Raw genomic sequence first — 26563 nt, 5'->3', positions numbered from 1 at the left:
AAATTGAATGATATGGGATTGCTGTTATTTTAGGTAATAATTTAGCAGTTGGTATGTATTGATGATCTGAAATAAGAATAATTTTCAAAGAATCCCAAGAAAATATGCCTTTATCAGGAGCTTTCTAAAAGACGAGGTGATTTGATCAAAAGTTTGTACAGATCTACACTGGAGAAATGCTGACTGAACCTCTTTGTGGTATAAGTGCTCCATGTGGGACACAGAAAAGTGAAAAGAAAGACTACTCAAATCCAGTTACTTAATAGCACATTGTACCATAGTATCAACTGGATATCAGGGCAAAAGTTGCCGTATAGAAACAATAACCTAAGAAATATGATAATTTAAACATGTAGCTATACATGTATACTCCTAGATTTTAAACAGGACTCTTGGAACAGTTTCATTGAAATTCTAAACCATAACACCATAATCGTAAAAATCTTAACCTTATTGAAAGAGTCATTTAAGGGGTGGTGATTGGAAAAGTTCACCAAACTTTAAGATAAGCTATACAGATCTGAGAGATAATACAGATCTGAGAGAAAGTGAAATAAAATAATTTCATCTGTAACTTCCTTTTAGTATTCTTAAATTGAAAAACATAATAACTAAACTAAAATGTTTTTTCAGATAAGTTGAATGCAACACATTTCTTAGTAAAACAATAATTATAAATATCTAAAGGTGAGTTAAGTTCCTAAGTATTTTATTTTTTTAATTTTTTTAGTTGTATATGGACATGTTGACTTTATTTTATTTATTTATTTTTATGTGGTGCTGAAGATTGAACCTAGTGTCTCACACATGTCAGGGAAGTGTTCTACAACTGAGCCACAACTCCTGCCCCAGTTCCTATGTATGGTGTGCTTCTAAGAATATATTAAAAATAAAAAAAAAACCAGTAACATTAGATTAGATTAGAATGTTTTACACTACTGTTAAAAAGCATTAACAATAACTCTTAAAAATAGTAAGGTAGACTTCATTTAAGTATCTGCATCACTAAAATCATATTTTCAGTAGGGGAGTCTTCTGGTTTGAACATAGCTTGTCACCACCCATGTTTCTGTTGAGGTTTAGTTGTACAATATTGAGAGGTGTGATTACTTTGTCAACTTTTTCATCACTGTGACCAAAATACCTAAGAACAACTTAGAGGAGAAAAAGTTTATTTGGGGCTTAAGTTTTCAGGGGTCTCAGTCCATTGGTGGCTAACTCCATTGCTCTGGGCCTAAGGTGAAGTAGCACATCCTGAGGGAAGTCCCAGCAAAGAAAAGCCACTCAGCTCATGTCAGTATCTGGAAGGAGAGAGGGAGAGAGAGAAAGAAAGAGGGGCATCACAGGACAGATGAACCCTTCTAGGGCATACAAACTTTTATAACCTTGAGGTACTCTACCTTGTGTTTGTTCTCCTAAGTTCCACATGATCAGCCTGTACAATTGTGCTTTGAAGTGCAGGAGTTATACTTTAACTTTGGATTGATTTATTTTGAGACATATAAGCCTGAGAAATTGAAGAAAAGAAGAGCTGCTAATGTAAAAGAAGCATTACATTGCACCAAGATGTCTGTGAACAGGAACTTAGTCCTTCTGCTGATACAACTGATGTGGTACTTTAGCTCTGGAAGCTGTGGAAAAGTGCTGGTGTGGCCCACAGAATACAGCCATTGGATCAACATAAAGACAATCCTGGATGAACTTCTCCAGAGAGGTCATGAGGTGACTGTTCTGACATCAACAGCTTCCATTCTTATTAATCCCAACACAACATCCTCTATTAATTTTGAGATTTACCCTGCATCTTCAAGTAAACAAGAAATGGAAGAACGTATCATCAAATGGATCCATGAATGGATTTATGATACTCCAAAAGATGATTTCTGGCAATTTTTTTCATTAGTGCAAAAAAATTTCAAGAAATATTCTGATACAATTGAACAACTCTGCAGAAATGTAGTTTTAAATAAGAAACTTATGGTGAAACTACATGAATCAAAATTTGATGTTGTTCTTTCAGATGCTATTGGCCCCTGTGGTGAGCTGCTGGCTGAGCTACTTAAAGTACCATTTGTATACACTCTCCGCTTTACTCCTGGTTATACATATGAAAAGTATAGTGGGGGACTTACATTCCCTCCTTCCTATGTGCCCATTGTTATGTCTGAATTAAGTGATCAAATGACATTCATGGATCGGTTGAAAAACATAATGTATATGCTTTACTTTGATTTTTGGTTCCAAACATTTGATGTGAAGAAATGGAATCAGTTTTACAGTGAAGTTCTAGGTAAGCTGGTTCTTTAATTAGTACTGTGAAACCTAATTTTCCTGTGACTTTGAAGCTGAGCTTGCATGAATATATAATCAGAAGAACTTTCTTTTCTGTAACTAAAAGGATGGAATGAAAATATAAGATGAACAAGTAGTCTCACCAATATAAAAGGGCCCTTATATTATAGGGCCAGTTAGAAACCAGTGGCAATTACTTATTCAAAATGCTTCAGAAAATAATAATCTCCAAATTGAATCACCGAATATTTCTCTGAGCAATTACGTATCCATTTTAGTATTCTTTTCATCTTTAAGGACAGTCATTATTAATCTCACTAAATGTTTTAATGATGATAGATATGTACATTAATGACATACACATGTATTTCTAGCACAACGATATATATGTACCATGGAGGAAATTGTTTACTTTTGAATAGAATTGTTTACTAAGTAAGAAATTAAATTAATATTTATTTGCATTGCTGTGAAGATTTCTTCACAGTTAAAAGTGTCTCTATCTCAGGCACAGAAAGTTATAAATTATGATAACTTATATTTCATATTCCTTTGATAAAAACAAACTAATCATGTGTTAAGGCCTAAAACCTTGGTGTAGAGTGGAACCACACCTTATAAGTCTATATTTCTTAAACTGCATTTACCATTTAAGACAATATGAACTAAATTAAGCATCAGAATCAATCTCTATTTTAATATTTATGTAACTTTTCTGGCTGTTACTTTCAAAAATGTATATTTTTACCAAGTTAATACTATTAATCTCTTAATATGAGGCAAATGCAGTAGAGGTTCACTAGGAATTCAGGCATACTCACTAAATCATTACAGTTCACTTGAAGAATCAAGGATCAAGGGAATGGTTTGCTGAATTGTAAGAATTATACTACTAGAAAAGATATCTCTACAGTTATGGGAACACTGATTGTTAATGGATATCACAAAGATTCTAAAAATTTGGGTTACTTTTGTACTTTTAGAGAGAAAATAAAAAGTGTGTTTACTTCTATGGAGGCATAGGTTAATAACTTAATTATTTGTGATTGTAAATATACTAATGGAACACTAGAAAGTACCCACACAACTAGTTTATGTACATATTAACATATGTAAAACATCAAATATAGTATGCAAAATCTGCTCTAAAAAACACATACACACATGCATTTGAACACCTTGCCTACACAAATCCAACTCATTTCAAGGCAAATATATGAAGCATTCAAGATATATGCCTCTCATTTTCTTTTCTTCTCTTTTCTCCATTCAGGGAGACCCACTACAATATATGAGACAATGGGGAAAGCTGATTTTTGGCTCATTCGAACCTATTGGGATTTAGAATTTCCTCGTCCACTCTTACCAAATTTTGACTTTGTTGGAGGACTCCACTGTAAACCTGCCAAACCCCTCCCTAAGGTAAATCTTCTCCTGTTTGTTTTGTTCTATTTGATTAACATTTTTGGTAGAAATGACTCTGCATTCTTAATTCAGAGTGTTTAACTCAGAGATATGAAAAGCAAGATAAAGAGTTCTTCCAATTATAGACCCAGGCATTTCTATGCCATCACATGTAATGGTATTTCATTATTGTCACAGAATAACGTAGGATATCAGGCATCCTTGAGAATAATCAGGAAAATTGAGGCCTTCATTATGTAATACATAATAAAGAATCAATCATTTCTTCTAATAAATACAAAGAATATTTATTAAGTACTTGTCATATACCAGAGATAAGTGCTGGATATAGAGAGATATAAAGTTGACACAGTTTCTGCATCAACCAGACCTTATATTCCATCTGGGTACACAGACTGTAACAAGTAATAAATTTTTGTGTGTGTTATCATAAGGAAATCATACAATACTAATGAAACCTCCAGCAAAGATCATTTTAAAAAATCCTAAAAGCCTTGATAACTAAGGTGAATTCTAAAGAATCCACAGGATAGGAAAAGGGGTTGAGGGAGAGAGGAAGACACAAAAGGAAAAGCACATACAATAGTAAGGGAAACTCCCCAAAACTTCAAGAGTAGTTCAGCAGGAGAAGGCTCAGCAAAGTGCAGATGATGCTAGAGAGATAAGTGAAAGCCAGATAATTAGTAGGAGTTTAAAATATATGTGGAGCACATTGGGTAGCCAATGAAAAGAGTTAAGCATAAGAGAAATGTGAATAAAGTTTCCATTTTGAAAAATTTCAAAATGCAGTCACCAAGTTGGATTTTAGAGGGAAAGACAATGCAGAGGAACCACTCAGGAAGTGTTGCAAGACTGCAGATAACAAATGATGTAAACATGGATGAGGTTGTTCTTACATGTGACTATGCTTATTTATCTACTAATAGTCAAACTTCATATTGTGTTACCTGGAAAAAGTAGATAATACTGATACACAATGTCCTTGGTACAAACATAGGATCCATAGCAATATTCGCTATTGTAATTATTCTTTTTTTGTTTCTATAAAACTATTTTTCCTTCTGAAAAGCTGAACTTGGTTATCTACTTTTAAAGACCCCAACTATACCAAAAAGGTAGGATTAACACTTAGAAATAGTAGTATTTGGGTATTTTTACGTTTAATTCATTTTAGCATACCCTAAACACTGCAGTGTACATTAATTTGGATTATATTCTAATTGAGAGATAGAAACTCACAATATGGATGAGACAAACTACCGTAGATGTTCTCTTGTAAATGTAGACTGCCCAGGTACAGTATGATAGCTCTATTACCAATAATATTAATTAGGTAATATGTGCCAGGCACAGTGGATACAATTTCATATATAGCAGAAACTAGATTTCTGAAAAATCAACACTGTATTTTCAGCCAATGACCTAGTGAACAGATATTCCATCAATTTGCTTAAAGGTAAATGCATCAGTTTTGGCAATCAAATGAGAATGTGGAATTGCTGAAATGATGTTGTAAGTGTTCAAGCTCTTCACAACCTTTTATCTTTAAAGTAATTGCTTTTCTGAGTGATATGAATGTGTGGCCCTCACTTGTCTTCATTCCAGATTTGAACAAACTCACCTGAAAACTCAGATTACTACATCTTAGACCATGATAGGGATGTTACCTTGAGAAAGCTTTCTGCTATATGCCAATATTAGAGGACACTTCAGGAAAACTCCCTTGGAAAACTTATGCCTCAACATCACAGCTTCCCGACAGAATGAACATAGGAAAAATATACTGCAAACATAATGATGACCTAAGTTTTCTTTTCATTTATTTCTGAGCACAGCCCTTTAGTTTACAATTACAAAATCATTCTGTCAACAAATAGGATAATATTTCATAGGAGGAAACAGAAGAGTCTAAAACATTTTAAATAAATATCGTGCTTAGAAGAAAACATTACTTGCCATACTGTTATGTGATCTCTTAAGAGTTTCTTTTTTTCTACCTCTTTAAGGCACCAACATATTGAGATCTTATTCAAGCCTCATATTCAATAGAATTATTTTGTTGTTTGTGATAAGTTAAATACGATACAAACAGAAAACCAAAGTTAGTGAAAGTTCTGACTAAAAACTGAGACAGAGTTATTGTAAGTTTTAAACCATTAACCTCTGATCTTGAGAGATCTCCCCATTCACAGTAGGAGAAAGTGACCAGGTCAATAAAAGGGAAAGACAGCAGAAAGAGGAGGAGGAGGATGAGAAAGTAGATAGCGGTGTGATCATGATAAGGAATAATAGTAGCAGGTGTTATTTAATAGAATAAACAAGATTAGAATACAAGCCAATATTACAAACACTGCATTCTTGATCTTTATTATATAAAGTAATGCTCCCACAAATTACTTGCTTTTCCATTAATAATTAGATTCTCAGACAATTTCTGTATTGCTAAATACAGAAAGTTGTCAAAATGTCAAAGATCCAAATGTATCAATTCTCTTAACAATGCAAATAGCCTTGGGTTTCACAGTATACCAACTGTAATTATACAAACAAAAAATCAAATGAATGTAATCTGTGTTCATGGCAGTTACTTATAGAATACATATTGGAATAATGTCTTACATTAATTAATTAACACATTAAGTGATGTCATACTTTAAGTAATGATCTTAAAAGTTATTCTGGTACATAGGACATCATCACAATCACTTTATTTACTTATATATTTATTTTTATCTCTCTTTTTGTACTACAGATTTAACTCATGTGCACTCAACTACTGAGACATATCCCCAGCCCTATTTTAGATTTTATTGAGAGACAGGGTCTCACTGAGTTGATTAATGCTTCGCTGTTACTGAGGCTGGCTTTGAACTTGAGATCCTCCTGTCTTAATCTCCTGAGCTGCTGGGATTACCGGTGTGTACCACCTTGCCCAGTACAATTACTTTACAAATAAATCCTTAACTACATTGAGTCATAAAACAAGTTTAGTTGGAGATTAAAAGGCAAAATACTGATTATAATAATATCATTCTTTGTGAGAAGAAAAGAATTTTATATATACAAAGGAATTTTAATCTTCCATTTACACTGTATATGTGCATGTATCTATTGATGTACTTACATGAACAGAAACAAAGACTCCAATGAAAAAATTCAAATTTTGAACAAACAGTATCTCTAAATGAACCAAACATCATTTTGGCAAATCTTCTTAGACCTTATATACTTTCTTCATGCTCTTCCAAATTTTCATATGATTAAATTATTTTTCCATTAAAAATAATGTTGCAGAAAGACTGGGACCTGTCTATGTCAGGTATTAATTGGTTTAAAAAAAAGGGTATATTTATAAGACAGTAGTAGTGAGAAAAATCTTTGTACAATATGAGATTAAGAAAATTTTGAGCAGGGAGAAAATATATTGAATATATTGCTGTACACTTTGCTCTAGGTTACTGGAATCACAAAAGAACTGGATGTGTCACAAGTTCCTAGGAGTAGTGCAATGTCCACTATATGTGAATGAGCTACTCAACAAGTTGACCTGTTCTATAAAAGGGCCAGAGGAAGTCCCACTGTGGTGCAAGAGCTCCCATGGTTTATAATGAGGTGAAAAATAAGGGTTCTTTACAGCCACTGATACACAGTTCATTCTCATAGAACTTCATTATCATTAAAAAATTTCAGGGCAAAAGATGAGACATATAAATAACCCAAAGATATGATTACTCAAGTACATGTATCATTCCAATGCAGTGAAAATGCTGATTATGGATCAGTATAGTTCTGGACATGTACAGGATTGTTAGGATCCTTAGAATTATGTAAAAGAAATTCCAAACCATAGTATTAATCATCTGAATGCTAGTGTTTGTGCATCTCCAGTTTTTATGAGCTATTATAGAGGAAAACTTGGGAAACTCTCACAAATTATAAAGTAAGGAATGAAATACTATAGAGATAGGAAACATAAAAATGTACAAAAATCCTATGCACAGGTAACTTTACTTCTGGGCTCACAAGGACCGAAATAAGTACTAATAATTCCAAACTAAAAAATCATCCAGATAACCTGCCTGGAATAAAATCAAGTGAAGTACTATAACAATGAGAATTATAACCAATTTTTTGTTTAACAAATATTTAACATTAGTATTTAATAAAATTATGAATTAAGAGTCTACATATAATAATTTCTAACATCATCTCTTGAATTACTATTTAATGGCTCCATGTCATTTCTTACACACCCACACACACTTATTTCTACAAGTAAGCCTAATGGAGCCTTCTATGACATTACACACATCTCTTTCCAAAGAAAGTGAGTCACTGGGTCAATTTAAAAGTATCCATAACTCCCAAATTCTAATAATACATGCTGTTCTCTTCTTAGTTTACATACCAATAATTTCTCTGCTTTTCCTACATTTTTATTGGTTCATTTGGTTGTACATAATGATGAGATCTGATGTTACATAATCATACAGGTACACAATATAAGAGAATAATTTGGCCAATAAAATTTCCCAGGAATTTCCCTTCCTTTCCCACCTCCCTCCCATTGGTCCCTTTCTCCACTGATCTCCCTTTGATTTCCATGAGGTCAACCCTCATTTTTTCCATTTTTCCTCTCTACCTTGCAAATATGAGAGAAAATATACAACCCATGACTTTCTGAGTTTGACTTATTTCATGTAAGAGACTCTAATTCCATTAATATTTTTTTATAAAATGACATATTTTTATTTGTTATTTTGGCTGAATAAAACTCCATTGTGTATATATACCACATTTTCTTTATTCAGTCATCCATTGGCAGGCACTTACACTGGTTCCATACTTTGTGTATTATGAGTTGTACTGCTATAAAATGGGTATGCATGTATCACTGTTATAAGATGACTTTAATCCTTTAGGGTAAATACTGAGAAATGGTATACTGGGTGATATGATACTTACATGCTTACTCTTTGAAAACTATCCATACTGATTTCCATAGTGGTTGTACTCATTTAAAATTCCCTCAATAGTGTAAAAATTTTTTTCTGCATATCCTCTCCAGCATTTAGTTTTCTTTTTATTCTCAATGACTAGTATTCTGAGTGGTGAAAGATAAAATCTCAGTGTAGTTTTCATTTCCCTTGTTTCTAATGATGTTGATCATTTTTTGTTTCTATATTTTGTTGCCTATTTATATTTATTCTTCTGAGAAGCATCTTTTTAGTTCATTTTCTCTTTGATTATTTGGGTTGTTTGATTTTTTTTGGTGTAAAGTTTTGGGAATTCTTTATATATTCTAAATATTAATCATTTGTCAGAAGGTGTAATGCAAAGATTTTCTTCCATTTCATAAGTTCTCTCTTCACAATTCTAATTGTTTCCTTTGCTGTTCAGAAGCTTTTTAATTTGATGCCTTCCAATTTATCTACTCTTGGAATTATTTCCTGACCTTTAGGTGTTCTATTTGAGAAAGCCATTGCCTGTGCCTATATGCTGGAGTGTTGTTGACCCTACATTTTCTCCTAGGATTTGTATAGTATTGGTTCTAATTTCTAGGTTTTTGATCCATTTTGAGTTGATTTTTGTGCAGGGTAAGAGAGAAGAGTATAGTTTCATTTTTCTACAATATTCACAGCATTATTTATTTAAAAGGCAATCTTTTCTCCAAGTATGTTTTTGGCATGTGTGTGGTTTTCTCTGTGTTTTCTATTCTATATTACTGGTCAATATGTCTTATTCATGTCAGTACCACATAGTTTTTGTTGCTAGAGCTCTGTAGTATAATTTGACATCAGACATTGTGATGCCTCCAGCATTGCTTTTAGGGTTATAATTGCTTTGACTATTATGCGTCTTTTATTCTTCCAGATGAATATTAGGATTATCTTTTCTAGTTCTGTGAAGATTGTCATTGATAATTTCATGAGGATTACATATATATATTATGTATATTGCTTTGGATAGTTGGCGATTTTAATAATATTAATTCTACCCATCCATGAACATGGGGGGTCTTTCCATCTTATTTTATGTCTTCTATAATTTCAATCTTCAATTTTAGAGGTCTTTTAACTCTTTTGTTAGTTTTATTCCTAGGTATTTGTTGTTGTTGTTGTTATTTTGTCTTGATTTTTTTCTCTGCAGATTCATTGTTGGTATATAAGAAAGCTATTGATTTTTGTATGTTGATTTTGTACACAGCTACTTTGTCAAATTTGTTTATCAGCAATATCAGTTGTTTGTTGGAGTCATTTGGCTCTTCTAGATATAGGATCATATCATCTACAAACTAATAATTTGACTTCTTTCTTTCCTGTTTTCTCTCTCTTATTTATTTATCTTTCCTTGTTGCTATTTTACTGGTTTTGGAATTGATTTGTTCTTCTTTTTCAAGGGCCATGAAATGAAAAAAAATAGGTTTTATGTGGAATCTTCATGATTTTATTATACAGGAACTCATAGCTATAAACTTTTCTTTTAGAAATTCCTTCATTCTGTGCCAGAGGTTGTATTACTATTCTCAGTTGAGTTTAAGAATTTTTAAATTTCTCCCTTAATTTCTTCTATAATCCATTTTTATACAATAGAGATTGTCCAATCTCCATATGTTCATATAGTTTTTGTATGTTTCTGTCATGTTGATTTTTAATTTCATCCAATTATGATCTGGTAGAATATAATCAGTAATGCCACTTGTTTTGTATTTGATGAGAGTTGCTTTGTTGCCTTAAATATTGTCTGTTTTGGAGAAGATTTTCTTGAGCTGCTGAGAAAAAAGTATATTCAGATGCTGTTGAATGAAATGTTCTATAGATATCCATAAGTCATTTGACTGATAATATTTTTCAGGTTCAAAGATTTCTTATTGATTCTATGTCTGGATGACCTATCAAAGATGAGAGAAAAATGTTGAAATTCCCAAGAATTATTTTATTCAGGTCTAACTGAGGCTTCAATTTGACTAGTGTCTCTTATGTAATTTGTTGGATCCATGTTTATGACTTAAATATTTATAATTGTTATATGTTCTTGTTGGATTATTTATTTTACCAGTATGAAGTGACCAGCTTTGTCTCTTCTGATTAATTTTGGCTTGAAATCTGTTTGTCAGATAAGAGTAGATAATCCTGCTTACTTTCTGATTCCATTTGCATTATGTATAAATTTTTATCTTGTTAAGTTCAGCCTATGGCTGTTTTTTCCTGTAAGGTGTGTTGTTTGTGAACAAGATATCATTAGGTCTTGTTTTATAACCCATTCTTCCAGACTATATATTTTAATTAAAGAATGGAGATGATTTATACTCAATGTCATTACAAAGAGATGTTTATTAATTCCTGTCATTTTGATTCATTTATGTTTAATGTGGTCCTCTTTCTCATTTGCTTAGCTACTCTTCCCATCAGATTTGCTCATTTGTGAACTTCAGGGTTTGTTTTTTATTTCTTCTATATGGACTCTTTCATTAAATAATTATTATCATCACGGTTGCTTATTTTCTTTACTTTAGTACTGTGTGAATATTCAAATTGGCCACTTTTTCTTTTATATCTGATGTTCTGTTTTCAGTATTGTCTACTGTAGTATAAAGATTTTCAACTGACCTTTTATTTGATTTATTTTATCTTTGACTTTCAAGATTTATGTTTGGTTCATTTTCAATATTTCTATCTTGTTGAATTTTTCATTTATATTCTGTAATGATTTTTTTTAATTCATTCAATTGATTTTCTGTGTTCTCTTGGAATTCATTGATCATTTTTATAATTCATTGATCATTTTAAAATATGATAATTTCATTGATTATAGTTTATAATAATTTACTTTTTGAACTGTATACCTGATGATTTAAAAATTTCAATATTTTTGCATCAGTTGTTGCTAAATTAGGAACTTTTAAGTGATTTCATGTTACCTTATTTTTACATAATTCTTATAGACTTGTTTTGGGTTTTATGCATATTTGTCTTCCATACTTGTTTTAAAAAAATAGTTACAGATGGACACAATACTTTTATTCAGTTAGTTTTTTTATCTGGTACTAGGGATCAAACCCAGAGCCTCATGTGTGCTAGGCAAGCACTCTACAACTGAGTCACAAACCCAGGCCTCTTCCATTTTTAAGGCATAATATGTACCTGCTTTAAAAAAAAATTCCAAAGTGTCCTTTAGTGATCTGGATTAAGACTCCTTTATAAGTAGGGTGATAACAGCCTTTGAATTAATTCTCTCTATTTTGTGCAGTGGATTTACATAGGGGGAAACCATGAACCCCACCCCAGCTGTTTCTATTTGAGGCCTTATCATTAGTCTGAGTTTTTATCTCTATTATTCTCTGTATTAAAGTATAGTTAGTGATTGAATGCCATTAATTTCCATGTGGAGCAAGGTGATCTATATTTTGGTTGAATTTATTTCAGCAATGCACTTCTCTACCCTGTAAACCTGTAGTGTCACTGTATATATCCAGCTACTCACAGAATAAGAAGAAATAAACAATAACAAAATTGGATACAAATAATATACAGCATTAAAATAAATACCTGGATTCTATTATGACTTCTAAAATGTTAATTGCTACAAAAAACAGAAAAAGTGGGTCAGCAATTGCTAACAATTAATCAGTGCATAAATATAAACTAAATCTGACATTAAGACAAGAAACAGGTGTCAACTATGTCATCCACGGAAGTAATAATTGCAATAACATTACTGGTGGGATCAAGAGTGATATAAACCAATTAGTTTAAAGATGGCAAAATTACAGTCAGTAAGAGGAAATAATGTGAGACAGGAAGATAGGGAAAAAATTTTGAAATTTTAAAAAGTGAACAGAGGGAATGCAGAAGAGAGAGCAGATGAGAGTTATAAGGATGGAGGAGAAAATAAGAGAAATAAATAAATGGAGAGAAAAATAGAGAAGAGATTTTCGCTATAACCAGGAGAATAAAAGAGTGACACAGAAACAATTAAAAAAATACAAAACAAAAAATATATACAGAACAAAAAACCCTAACTCTCAAAAGACAATGCAATGAAAAATAGCTACATTTAGAAAATGCTGAATAAAAGAAAGAAATGTATATATGTCCATAAACCAATCAGTAATGGAAGAATACACAAGCACACAGAAAGAATAAGAAAATGTAAAAATATTCTTAATGATAAATGAAGGAATCATTTCCACTGAGGTGGCCAAAATTGTCAGAATGGATGGTTACTGACTATACTCAACTATCTATCATTCCATTTTTTTTTTAGCTATGTACTGAGAGTAAAAGCAAAGATTGGATTTTTTTTTTTTTTAAATTAACCCAGATTTTAATAACACTTTAAATTGATGGGGAAAAAATTACAGGAGAGTTTAAACATTTAAACCTCAAAAATACCAGTGAGAACCATAAGCTAATTAAATTAGCAATTTCCGAATCTTATGTAATCTATCTTTATATAAATGTTTTCCAAAGCAGGAAATGCTTGGTGAGAATTACTCAGCCCTGCAATCTTAATTTGAATCAATAATATATTAAAATAGAGCAAGACTGCCTTGCTTTTTTTTTCTTTATTGAAAATTTGAAAATCACTTTTCTGTGAATCAGTACTGTCTTTCCTTTAGAGAAAGGCTCATTAGAGAGTTTTGCATCATGGTATGATGGAAATGAATGAAACTTGTTTATAGCAAATATGCTTTCCATAGTTATTATTTTTTTCTCCAAATCTTTAAGATTTCATTTGTTTCAATTATAAAGTCCAGTCATTATCACCAACAGAACACACACTATTAGAAAACATATTTAGATCTGACCTCCACAATGATTACTTTTCAACAGTACTTCTGCAATCTGATGTTGTAAAGAAAATATAATTAGTGGTTACTGTAATTTTCACAATACACTTTACCTGAACTCAATATTTCATATGAACGTGTTGTTTTTCTAAATAAATGAAGTCATTAACTAATGGACACACTCTTACTGATTCTACTTCTGGAATATATTTTCAGAACATGTTTACCATTTAATGGTCTTTAATCATTGTATCACAATGAACAGGCTACAGAGAAAGATTATCTTCACTGTGTAGGTATTTGATCCTGAAACAGTAAAAACTGTACAATGTAAATTAAACTGTTATACACACATATACATATATAATATTTTAAAAGACAAGAACTTAATTAGGCTGAGCATCAGATAAAATCAGAGAAGGATAAAAATAAAATCAGAATGCTTCTTACTAACATAGAGATGAAAGGCCTTTTAGATTTTTTTGCCCATAAAGTCTCTCTGATTGATCTCTTAAAAATACTGCTGTGTCCTGTGTTTCCAGCTTCAAAGACGTCTCAAAGCTTAAAATGGTGTGGAAACCACTAATTTAATATTTGGCTCAGTGAATTAAAATTGGAAATTCTGACATATGTGTCAGTGGTGGTATTGGGGTCTTATGCTAATCATTGTTCTTATTTAGTGTTACAAAATTAAACAAATCCATTTTTTTCTTTATTGAATAAGATTTCCCTGTGAGTTTACTGTGTAGAATTAAATGGGGGTGATTATAATTTGCTTTTTCATAATCATGAACATTCAAAAACCGAAAATACAATATCCAAAATTAACAACTTATTTGAAGTGTTTAAGAACAGACTTTATAGAGCAGTGTTTGAATAAGAAAGCTCAAATCCAAATTGTCAGTCTTTTATTATTTTTCTCTGTCACTTAGTCACTCATTTTTATCTCTTTCTCTATCATTAATACCTTCTCATTATTTTGATTATTGTTATTGGTATTTCTACTATGTTAATAGTAAGAAATGTAGAGAAAAACCCAAGTGTGGTAATTTTTCTATGAACAAAGGACTGAAATTTTAATCAAAATGTATTTATAGATAGATCAATATTTTTCAGCTTCCTTGCTATCACCAAATCCCATTTACAAAGAGAATGAAGAGCTATCTTCCCATGATGATGAAATTTTAAAATCACCAGTATCTACTACTAGCTGTCCTTTACATATATTTTTTTGAGGGGAGTACTGGGGATTGAACCCAAGGGTACTTAACTACTGAGCACATCCTAAGCCTTTTTCTGTGTTTTTATTTAGAGATGGGATCTCACTGAGTTGCTTAGGGATTTGCTAAATTGATGAGGCTGGCTTTGAACCCCAGATCCAATCTCCCAGATCCTTCTGCCTCAGCCTCTGGAGCTGCTGGAATTACAGTCGTGTGCTATTGCTCCTGGCTGCTTGCATATATATATATATATATATATATATATATATATATATATATATATTTTTTTTTTTTTTTTTTTTGGACAGTTAGTTAATCATAAACTTCAACAATTTTTTAACCACTGTCTGTATAATAAATAATGCTTTGGAAGTTTATAACTTTTTAGTTTTTATAAAGCTTTCATATATAGTATTCCAACTACATTGACAAGTTATTTTATTGGATTGAACCTAATGACTATCACATAAATCACATGATGTCTTTGTTATCCAACTACAGACACGGTCAGTGATGGAAATTGAAACTATTTATTCTGCAAACCCAGACATGATAGCTGTGATATCTTTTATCAGCACAAATAACTAGTTGCTGAAAGGACTGGGCAGCTTCTTCACCCCTTCTCCCCCAACTCTTCATTAGACCCCAAAGATTGGATTTTGTTATCACCTTCCTCTTTTTGTGTTTCTCTCTGAGCTACCACTTGGAATGGCCTAAGAATGAAGGTGTTGGAAATAATTCTCAGCTTCCCTTCTTACCAGTATGACATAGGTTGGAATGGGAAGAAGTGTCAGTTGGAGCTTTGTGTGCACAGACCAGATCTATGTACTCCTGAGGTGGGGTTGCTGCAGTGTTCTATGAGATGAGTTCTGATGGAGGAAACTTAGGTCTAATCAGACCTCAGGGGTTTTGTTTGGTGTATACTCTGAAGAAATTGGATGGACACACACCTAGGGCCCAGCAGTTGCTTATCTCTGTAGGGAGTCTGAATCTCAGAAGCCTCCTAAGAATTCTACTCATTTCACAGGGGAGCTGATCTTCCACACATTCTGCTGTTCACCTGCACATCTTTCCTGGGCTCAGTCCCTGAACATTTTGATAAGTTCCTTGTTCAGATTCTCACTCACTTCAGCTGGTCACAAGAGCCACCAGCTCAAAGGAAAAGCAAGTTGTGCTGCCCCTTTGCTTTTCTGACTTGAATCCCCTGGGGTAAAATCTTATCTATACCTGTTTCACTCCTATTTAGCTAGGTACACTCTAGGCCACACAGTAAGCATTCTAACAGTGTTTGCTCAGATCTCCTCTTTCTGGTAACAGACACTGGAGAAAGGCCACCTCAAGATGAATCCACCTTATCTGTCCCCAGGCAGTAAATAAACAGCACTTTTCAATCACAAGTGCTCAGTGGAGCCTCTGGATCAGCTAAGTTCATGTTGCTTCTCTGATCTCAGGTTTTTTTTCATATCAAATATCCACTGTGTTTCTCCCTTCATTTTTCATTTCTCTGTGGTAGACAGCACCATTATTACTGATTTGGCTGCTTCCACAGTTTGGTTTCAATGTAATCTTGTTTGTTTAATAAACCCAAACTTCTGAGTCTCTGAGACACTCTGACTGTTCAGTATTGAATTTTAGTGAAATCCTTCTTTCACCCACCTCACTAAGAAGCAGTATTCTCACTGCTTGTATTTGGATCCTTGGAGCAACTAGAAAGGCAGCCTTCCTCTAAACTCATATCTTGTATCCTCTCCCTCTTCATCCTTTTTGATGGAGCAAATGTTTTATTCACAGGAAATGGAAGAATTTTTACAGAGTTCTGGAGAAAATGGTATTGTGGTGTTTTCTCTGGGGTCCATGGTTTCTAACATACCAGAAGAGAGAGCTAATATAATTGCATTTGCCCTTGCACAGATTCCACAAAAGGTAAGAAAAAGTGCCTTCTTAGTGGCCAAATATGTAAAAAGTCTGTTAAACTTTATAAAGGGTTTGCTTAATGAAGCACCCTTTATGAAGCATAACCTATAGTGATATCTCTAATTGATCTCAAATATCATGTTTTTAAACAAAAATATGTGTGGTAATTCTAAACAGTAGAGAGTGTTTAATTCATGTTAATAATAACATTGTGATCATAAAGAATATATTTTAAAGGTCCATTGTGAAATTTAATAGTAAGGGTATCACAGGCATTTATTTACACAGATACCACATTCTTTCTGGGTACTTCTTCCTTTTCCTTGCAGGATCCCTGAGGGCACTATATATATGGCTAATGTTATCAGAAAGCTATAAAAAGTTAACTCATAACCACCACAATAATGCTAAGCAGGTATTAAAGAAGGCTGAATTTTATCATGATTTTAGATACCCCAGGCAATCCCTTATTCCTTGCTTACCCTCATTTAAGAATAGTATTCTTGCCATGATATTCTACTTTATCTTTGGCCCAGAACAATGGAGTCTGCCAATATGTACTGAACTTCTGAAACGGTAAGCCCAAAATATATCCCCTCTCCATTAAAAAGTATAAATTTATTTAAGAAACTGTTCCTGGAGTTTTGAGGAGAAAGGGTACCCAAACCATGGGGCCAAATTCCCACTCAGTCACATGTATTTGTAGAAAAAGAAAAAACAGTTTGCACTAGTGCATGGGATCCTGACAATGTCTGACAATTAGAGAAAGTGGAGAGATTAGTTCTGCCTTTGAAATGGACCCTGTGCATTATGAAATATACCCCAAAGGACTTTGCTTCTAAAACATCAGACTAATACATTTTAAGAAGGAAGAAGAGAGTATAAAGAAGAGTCAAGCAGAAACAAGCCTGGCATGTGGTGAAATTCAAAAGTTCTCACCTCCACAAAATGCTTTAATACCAAAATTTCTAACATAAACACTCTCCTGGTCTTTGAGTGTTTTCCATCTGCTTTGCAGTTTCCTATCTGATATAGGCTTCTCCTAATTGCCCAATTATTTTTCCTTCTGTAGACCTAAATTTACTTTGCTGCTCCCATTGCATATAGAGGATAAGCACTTAGAAATTATACTCCAGTTCATGAAGATTGCTTTTAATTTCCAGAGTCAGCTCCTAGACATAAAAATATCTTGGATATATATAAGACTACCTTCAAGATTTGTACTGCATCATTAAATGATAACACACAGTTTTAAAACATTTAGCAACCTCACAATTTTGAACTTTATTTCAATATCCATGTAATTATTTTTAAGTTGCAAATGGGTTCTTCCTTTTAAAACTTAAAGAATTTCCAAATTCACCAATATTGATAGAAGTGTGGGTCAAGGTCCATAAGTACCAGTAAAAAGTTTCTTATAGGTAGGGTTTAATAAATTGACGTCAAATACAAGTTACATGTAATTCTTAGTTAGTATTCATTTATTTCTCACAGTAGCTGACTGCATTGGTTTGCTTTTATGTATAAAAAACAATGCAAACTGAAATAAGCATCTTAAACAATACATGTCCTGTCTAATCTATGTTACTCACAAGAAATAAATGTAATGATATTAATTTGGAAAATGAAATCTAGGATTAAAATGCATAAAACAATATAATTATGGTGTTTTAGTTTGTATTTTCATAATTCTCGTTACTTAAAATTGTACTTATTTCCTTATGTGTTAAATGTTGAACTAGATGATCTCTTAAATTTTTAGAATGCAAACATGATATAACATTAATCTTTAAATCATAGAATAAAGTACATTCTTTACCAAACAGGTCATCTGGAGATATCAAGGCAAGAAGCCAGATAAATTAGGACCCAACACTCGAATATATAACTGGATCCCCCAGAATGACCTTCTTGGTAAGACTCTGAGATAATTCCTAAAAGCATGAGTACCATCAATCTGGATGCTTACAATTCAACAGGAAACATTTTATTCAATACTTGTTACTTAAAAAAAAAATCAAACACAATGTTCAACTTCTTTTTAATTATTTTCCAGGCCCAGGGATGGTTTGAAAAAACAAAGCACAAAGCTGCAATTTTAATATACACCATCATTATATACAGAATCCAAGTTATCTTTATTTCTGGTGCAATTACCTCTGAAAGAATTTGTCACTCAGTTCCTGGATTGTCTCTCTGTGTTTTTGTATGTCTTTCACTTATTCTTTCCTCTCCTGCAGGTGTATTTTAAATACCTTTCAAAATGGCATCCAGGATTTTTTTTTTATGGACAGTGACACTTTATTTTCTCTAGAAATTAATGCACAATCTTCAATATGAAGTGCAAACACATTTTATAATGAAGTGTAGTCTGTCTTTTCTCTGAATTCAGTACCATCACCATTCTATTCTCTGCTGCTTTGGACATGCTGCATAGCAAACTTAGCCACTTCAGTTTTTTAATGAGATAATATGCTAACATGTCCTTCATGACCTTATTTTCCAAAAGTGCATGTTGATTCTTTTACTAAAAAATATTGTATTTTTTCTACTTATTAATGTTGTATTCAATATTCAAGTCTCAAGTCATGTACTCTCTCTTTCATGTAGTTTTTGGTTAGCACTCTAGTGGACTAAGGTGCTTGTTCCTTTGACATATGAAAACAATAATTAATGCAGGGTCATGTTTATAATAATTTGTCATCTAAAATACACACTGATCCCTTTAATGTCTTCTAATACACATGTCTCATGTTCTTTCTAAGATTTACATTAATAATTTTTCTGACATTAAATCAATTCTAGGTCATCCAAAAACCAAAGCTTTTATAACTCATGGTGGAGCCAATGGCGTCTATGAGGGGATTTACCATGGGATCCCTATGGTGGGCATTCCTTTGTTTGCGGATCAAGCTGACAACATTGCTCATGTGAAGGCCAAGGGAGCAGCTATTAGGTTGGAATACAGAACACTGACAAGTGCAGATCTTCTCAAGGCCTTGAGGATGGTCATTAATGACCCTTTGTGAGTACAACAACTTTGACATTGGGTAGTATTCATAGAAGGATTGTCTTTTCATCAATGAGTATAAATTTTAGCCCATTTTGAGGAGGGTAATTTTTTCAATTAATTAATTTTGTATATATGACAGCGGAATTCATTACAATTCTTATTACACATACATAGCACAACTTTTTATATCTCTGGTTGTATACATAGTGTATTCACACCAATTCATGTCTTCATACCTGTACTTTGGATAATAATGATCATCACATTCCACCATCATGAATAACCCCATGTTCCTCCAACCTCTGCCCTATCTAGAGTTCCTCTATTCCTGCCATTCTTCCTCTCCCTATCACACTATGAATCAGCAGACTTATATCAAAGAAAACATTCAGCATTTGTTTTTTTGGGATTGGCAAACTTCCCTTAGCATTATCTTCTCTAACTCCATCAATTTACCTGCAAATGTCATGATTTTATTCTCTTTTATTGCAGAGTAATGTTTCATTGTGTATATATGACACATTATTTTTATCCTTTCATCTATTGAAGGGCATCTAGGTTGGTTCCATGGTTGTGCTATTGGGAATTGTGCTGTTGTAAACATTGATGTGGCTGTGGAGGAGGGTAATTTTGATAGAATCGTAAGATTCAACCCATATTAAATCTATTTTCAACCAGTTTAACCATTACTATTTCACAGTTATATACAACTTCAAATATCATAAGTATTTCAAAGTTGCATTGATCTTATAAATTACATACATAAATGATTACTGCACCATTTCTACACATACACAAAATGTTTGCCATATTGAGCCATTTGCAATGAGGATTTAATTTTTAAATATTACAGGATCTTCACAAGAAAAGAATGATAAACTTATAGAAGAGATATGACAGTATCTTAAATCCATACTTAAAATTTCTGCAACCATAAATTAATTTACTCAAAAATTATTTCATCAGTATTAATATTTTCACAGATTTTAATGATGTATAACACACAATATACCATTTATATCTGAATTAAAAAGTGTGAATTCAAATTCAAATACATTTGATATTTCCATAGTTATAAAACTCTTAAATACTATATTTTTTGGAAATTTTATCACAAAAAATAAATGTGACAATGTATTGAAGTCATTTTTATTGCCATCTAGACTAGGCAAACTCCATTTATTTTTTGTCTCTATACATCATCCTATTCTAAATATTTCACATAAAAAGATAATAAAAATTATTGTCTTTTTCAATGGTTTCATTCACTAGTGCTGTTAGTTTCATTATGCTTTGCCAAGGGTCAGCCTTTATTGTTTTTTATTGTAGAATAACATTGTGTGGTTGGAAATATTCAAAGTAATTTATCAATTCATCAGTTAATAAAGGTTTCTGTTTCCAATTTTGATTATTATGAACAATGTGTATAATTTGTATGAACATAAGTATTCATATCTTCTGGTAATTTCTAGTTATAGAACTGTTAGATCATATGATAATTTTATATGTATTAAGGTCTGCCAAACTATTTTTCAAAGTAGTTGCAAAAACTTTTGCAGCATAAAAGCAATATAAGAGAGTTCCAATTTTCCATATCATTTTTAGCATTTATTAATACCTGTTTCTTTTATCATAACTATCCTAGTAAAAAGGATTGTAGCTCACTGTGCTCTTGACTTGCATTACATGATAGCTAAGATCATCATTTTATGTGCTTTTTGGTCATTCACTTATCTTCATGAGAGAAATGTTAGTTCCAACCTCTTGCTCATTTTTATCAGGTTATTTATATTTTAATTATTGATTTTAATATTTCTCCATCTTTTATGGATATAAGTCTCATCAGGTATATGATTTGCAAATATTTTCCTAATATTCCATATGGTTGATTATTTTTTAACTTTGCGATAATCTTAGAAGCACAATAAAATGTTCTTCATGATATTTGATAAAACAAAACTTCAATAATTAACCTTTTCCATGCTGCAAAAGGAAATTATATGAAGTATATAGTTTCAAGGTAGAATGACTGTCTTCAACTCAACTCTCATTTCTCCTAATGATAGTATTATTGTTTAAGAAAGGTATAACTTAATGGACAAGTTCAAAACTACATTTCCAAGAAAAAAAATAGTAACACAATGAATAATAAAAATACTCTGAGAGAAATTAAGAAAGAATGGGAAAAGAGACATAAAACAATATATAAGCGAAAAAGAAAATACAGATTAAACCATCAGACTTAAATATGAATATATAAGTTTTATATTATGTCCTAAAAGACTTTTCATTTCCCTAACAATCTCTCCTCTTTCTCCCTTGATCCCTTTCCTCTTGTATAATAGTCTTCCTGTTACTTTTATATCACCTACCCTGCCAGATTCCACATGTGTGGGGAAACATGAAATATTTGTATTTCTGATTTTTTACTTACTTCACTTACTACTGAAATGTATACTTCCATCTATCTTCCTACAAATGACATATTTCCTTCTTTATGGTTCAAAAATACTCTCTCTCTCTCTCTCTCTCTCTCTCTCTCTCTCTTGTGTGTGTGTGTGTGTGTGTGTGTGTGTGTGTGATATAACATTTTTTTTTTATCCATTCAGTTGTTGATATAAACCTGGGCTGGTTCTATAATTTGGCCACTGTAGATTGTACCATGAAGAGTGAAATATGCAGGTATCTCTATAGTATGATAACTTTGTTTCCTTTTAGTATATACCCAGCAATGGTATATCTTCATTATTTGGTAGTTCTATGTTTATTTTTTTTTGCAGGAATTTCACCCTAATTTCTATATTAGCTGCACTACTTCCAATTTCCACCAACAGTATATAAGTATTCCCTTTTCCCTGCATCTTTGCCAACAATTATTTTATTTGGATTCCTGATGATAGTCATTCTGACTGGGCTGAGATGGAATCTCAGCATAGTTTTAATTTGCATTTTCTTGTTGGCTAAAATGTTGAAATCTTGAACGTTTTTAAATATATTGGGTTATAGTCAGATTTTTCCCCCTGTGGCCAAAATACCTGACAGGAATAGTTTAAATTACAGAAAGAAAATTTTATTTTAGATCATAATTTTAGAGGTTCAGTTCACAATCAGCCAATTTGATTGCTCTGGGCCTAAGATGAGGTAGAAAATCACAGCAGAACATCACCACAGAGGAAAGCTACTCAGCTCATGGGAACGGAATCAGAGAGAGAGAGAGAGTGATAAGGATCCAGGGACAAATATAATGCCCAACTTTACACCCCCAGTAATCTCCTTCTTCCAGCCACACCCTAGGAATAGTTACCACCAGGAATGCATTCACTTCCATTCAAATGAATTAATCTGCTGATAAGGCTGTAAATCTTATCATCTAATTATTTCACCTCTGAACATTTCTGCACTATCATATGAGCTATGTGGGGGGATATCTTATATTCAAATCATAACATGTCTGTTCAGTTCATTGGCCAATTTATTGACTGGTTTATTTGGAGAATATTTTGGTATTAAGCCTTTAGAATTCCTTATGTAGTTTGAATATTAATCCTGTCAGAAGAGGAGAGGGCAAAGTTTTTATCCTATTCTATAGGCTGCCTCTTCACTGTGGTGGTTGTTTTCTTTACTATGCAGAAGCATTTTAATTTGGTGAGTCACATTTTTTGATACTTCCTATAAGTTTCAGAAATATAGGAGTCCTGTTCAGGAAGTCATTGCCTGTGCCTATATCTTGAAGTGTTTCTTCTTGTTGGTTCAAAGTTTCAGATCTCATACACAGGTCATTGATCCATTTTGTGTTCATTCTTGTACAGGGTCAGAGTTAGGGATTAAGCTGCAGTCTTCTACATATGGCTCACAGTTTTACCAGCACCATTTTTAGAAAAGGCTTTCTTTTCTCCAATGTGTATTTGGGACACCTTTCTCAAGAATCAGATGGCTATAGCTGTCTGGGTTTATTTCTTGGGCTTTTATTATATTTCACTGTTTTGTGACTCTTTTTATCCCACACTATTTTATTTTTGTTATTGTGGCTCTGTAGTCTATTTTAAAATTGGAAATGTGATAATTCCAGCATTTCTCCTTTTGTTCAGAATTGCTTTGGATATTTGGGGTCTTTTGGGCTTCCATATAAATTTTATGATTTTTATTTTAGTTCTGTGAAGAATTCCATTGGTATTTTGACAGGGATTTTATTAAATCTGTAGATTGGCTTCAGCCAGATGGCTATTTCAACAGTATTCTTTCTGCTGATTCATGACTTTCCATCTCCTAGTATCTTCTTTCTTCAATATTCTATAAATTGTATTGTACAAAACTTACACTTCCTTGATTACATTTATTCCTACTGATTTTTCTTTGAAGGTATTGTTGAAAAATGATTTTCTGATTTCATTCTCACTGAGTTTTTTATTTGTATATTTAAAAAGCTATTGTGTTTTGTGTGGTGATTTGTATACTGTTACTTTCCTGAGTTTGTATTTCATTATGAGATTTAAGTCTTCTAGTTGATTCTTAAGGATCTTCTAATTGGCATTACATATGACCTGCAAATCCTATAATATGATCCAATAGTGGGTACATAGGTATCCTTACTTCACCATCCCTGCAAGTTAATTTGATACTTCCAGGTGATCACTTAGGATATGGTGTGTTTTTATTGTACTATTGGGGGCATATTTTAGAAAATGTAATGTATTTTATGTTATCAAGACATACATTTAAAACAACATAAAATAATAGAAGAAATGCCTATGACTGCTATGCTAATATGGCCAAGAAAAGTACCTCTGAGGAGTGACATGATAGCCATGACCTTAGCCATGAGAAAGAAGCAAGACTGGGGGTAATGTATGAAAGGATGCTCAAGGAAAAGCAAGATGAGATTATAAAGTAGGAAGGTGTCAAGGGAGAACACATTGGTGACACTGGGGAACAGGAAAAACACACATGTGCCTAAAACACTGAAAACTAGGAAAGGACCCACAATATGATTCACTTATCCCACTTCTCAGTATATATTCAAAACATCTGAAATCAGTATACTCTAGGAATTCAACTACATTGATATTTATAGTAGCACAGTTCACTGTAGCCAAGCTATGAAACCAATGTAGGTGCCCTTCAACAGATGAATGGATAAAGAAATTGTAGTGTATACACATAATGGAGTATTGGTCATAAAAGATGAAATTATAGCACTTGCCAGTAGATATGTAGAACTGGAGACTATCATGCCAAGTGAAACAAGCCTGTCTCAAAAAGCCAAAGGTCAAAATTTTCTCTCATATGTGCAAGTTAATACAAAATAATGGGGTGCATCTGGGGAGAAAGGGAAAAAAGAAGAGAGAATTTTATCAAAAGAGAGGAAAGATCAATAGCGTGAACAAAGAATATTGAGGAGGAATAAGCAGGAACAGGAAAAGGGAAGAAGAGTGGAAAAAATCTGGCTAAACTTTATGTGTACATTTGTGGATATATGACAGTGAATCCCAATATCAATTATATGCAAAAAAATGCTAATTAAAAAAAGTATAAATAAATTTCAGAAAGATCAGTAGAGTAGAGAGAGTGAAGCAAAGGGAGGGTATGGGAAGACAGGAGTGCTAGGGGCTGAGTTAGAGCAAGTTATATTTCTTGCTTTTCCTACTAAGCATAAAACTACCTGTTTACCAGATGATCCCTGCTACACTGTAATCTTACACCTACTGAAACCCTTTTGTCTGTACTGCTATAACTAAAGCAAACACAGGCTATTTCTATTGTTACATATAACTAAAAAAAAGTCAATAAAAATAAAACTAAAAGTACTCATATGCCTAAATAGAATGAGTGAGAAAAAAATGATATCAGAAATCATGGCCAGTGTCTAACCTATCAGAATCTACTAGTACAAGAATAGACTTCAATTTTATTCTACTTATGATGAGAAGTCATATGAAGATTTTGAGCAGGATAGCTTCATAATTAGATGTGTATATTTTAATAATCCCAAACTGGTTACTGAGTGGAAAATATAGTAAAGGGTAAAAAAGAAGAGGAAAAACAGAGAGAATAGTTAGGAAGCACTGCACACCATGATATGATTCCTCTTTAAAAGCTTCAAGGTGATCTTTTACAAATTATGTGCTTTCTCTCTCACTTATTGGACTCAGAATGGTTCATGACTATTTCCTCGGATGGAATGAATTTGACTCACTTTCTTGAAATGCCATGGGCACATTTGAAATATTTATACATCAGAACATAAGTTAAAATCAGACATTAGATGGTGACAAAAGAAAAAAAAAAACAAATCATATGCAGGGCAAGTCTTTGATAATAATTTTAAATCATCCATATGGCATTTGTGAAAAACTTTCATTGACTTCATGTGCATAGAAAGATTAACTTACTTTCAATGTTGATCCTTTTATGTTTCACCTTTAGATATAAAGAGAATGCTATGAAGTTATCACGAATTCAGCATGATCAGCCAGTGAAGCCTCTGGACCGAGCTGTCTTCTGGATTGAGTTTGTCATGCGCCACAAAGGAGCTAAACACCTCCGGGTGGCAGCCCATGACCTCTCCTGGTTCCAGTACTACTCTTTGGATGTGCTTGGGTTCCTGCTGGCCTGTGTGGCAACTGTGATGTTCATCATCACTAAATGCTGTCTGTTTTGTTTCCAGATGTTTTCTAAAACTGGAAAGAAGAAAAAAAGGGAGTAATTTTATCTAGGCCTGGCTCCTCCCATTGCTCCCATTAGAGGAGGTTATATGGCCAGGGTCCTACCTATCCTAATAACTTTTCACAAATCACTTTGTCAAGTCAAATTTTATCTTCATGATATTCACTCCCTGTATAAGAGACAGAAATATTTCAGTTCAAGGAAAAATTTTTTGAGAAAATAAAATTAAACCATATGGGTTTA

At 32.6% G+C, this 26563-nt stretch overlaps 1 protein-coding gene across 1 annotated transcript; it reads left to right on the top strand.

Moving 5' to 3' along the window:
• Nucleotides 1–1514: 1514 nt before the first annotated feature.
• LOC124100989 (UDP-glucuronosyltransferase 2B31) lies at nucleotides 1515–26563 on the top strand. The gene is made up of 6 exons (XM_046456654.2): nucleotides 1515–2290; nucleotides 3566–3714; nucleotides 16522–16653; nucleotides 18471–18558; nucleotides 19450–19669; nucleotides 26081–26563. Exons 1-6 carry the CDS (start codon nucleotides 1567–1569, stop codon nucleotides 26358–26360), a joined length of 1593 nt encoding a protein of 530 aa, XP_046312610.1. The 5' UTR covers nucleotides 1515–1566; the 3' UTR covers nucleotides 26361–26563.

This window comes from Marmota monax, unplaced genomic scaffold, assembly GCF_021218885.2.
Source record: "Marmota monax isolate L192 unplaced genomic scaffold, Marmota_monax_Labrador192_F-V1.1 WCK01_AAM20220418_F8-fsc01693, whole genome shotgun sequence".
NCBI classification, from domain to species: domain Eukaryota; kingdom Metazoa; phylum Chordata; class Mammalia; order Rodentia; family Sciuridae; genus Marmota; species Marmota monax.
Note: the sequence above shows the minus strand (reverse complement) of the source record. Positions and strands in the feature narration are given on the sequence as shown.

What these genes read in the sequence shown, in the direction of transcription:
- LOC124100989 (XM_046456654.2), top strand. Translation starts at nt 1,567, where the DNA reads ATGTCTGTGAACAGGAACTTAGTCCTTCTGCTGATACAACTGATGTGG. An exon ending in GTTTTACAGTGAAGTTCTAG is followed by an intron (nt 2,291 to 3,565) that starts GTAAGCTGGTTC and finishes TTCTCCATTCAG; the next exon opens with GGAGACCCACTACAATATAT. An exon ending in CCCCCAGAATGACCTTCTTG is followed by an intron (nt 18,559 to 19,449) that starts GTAAGACTCTGA and finishes AATCAATTCTAG; the next exon opens with GTCATCCAAAAACCAAAGCT.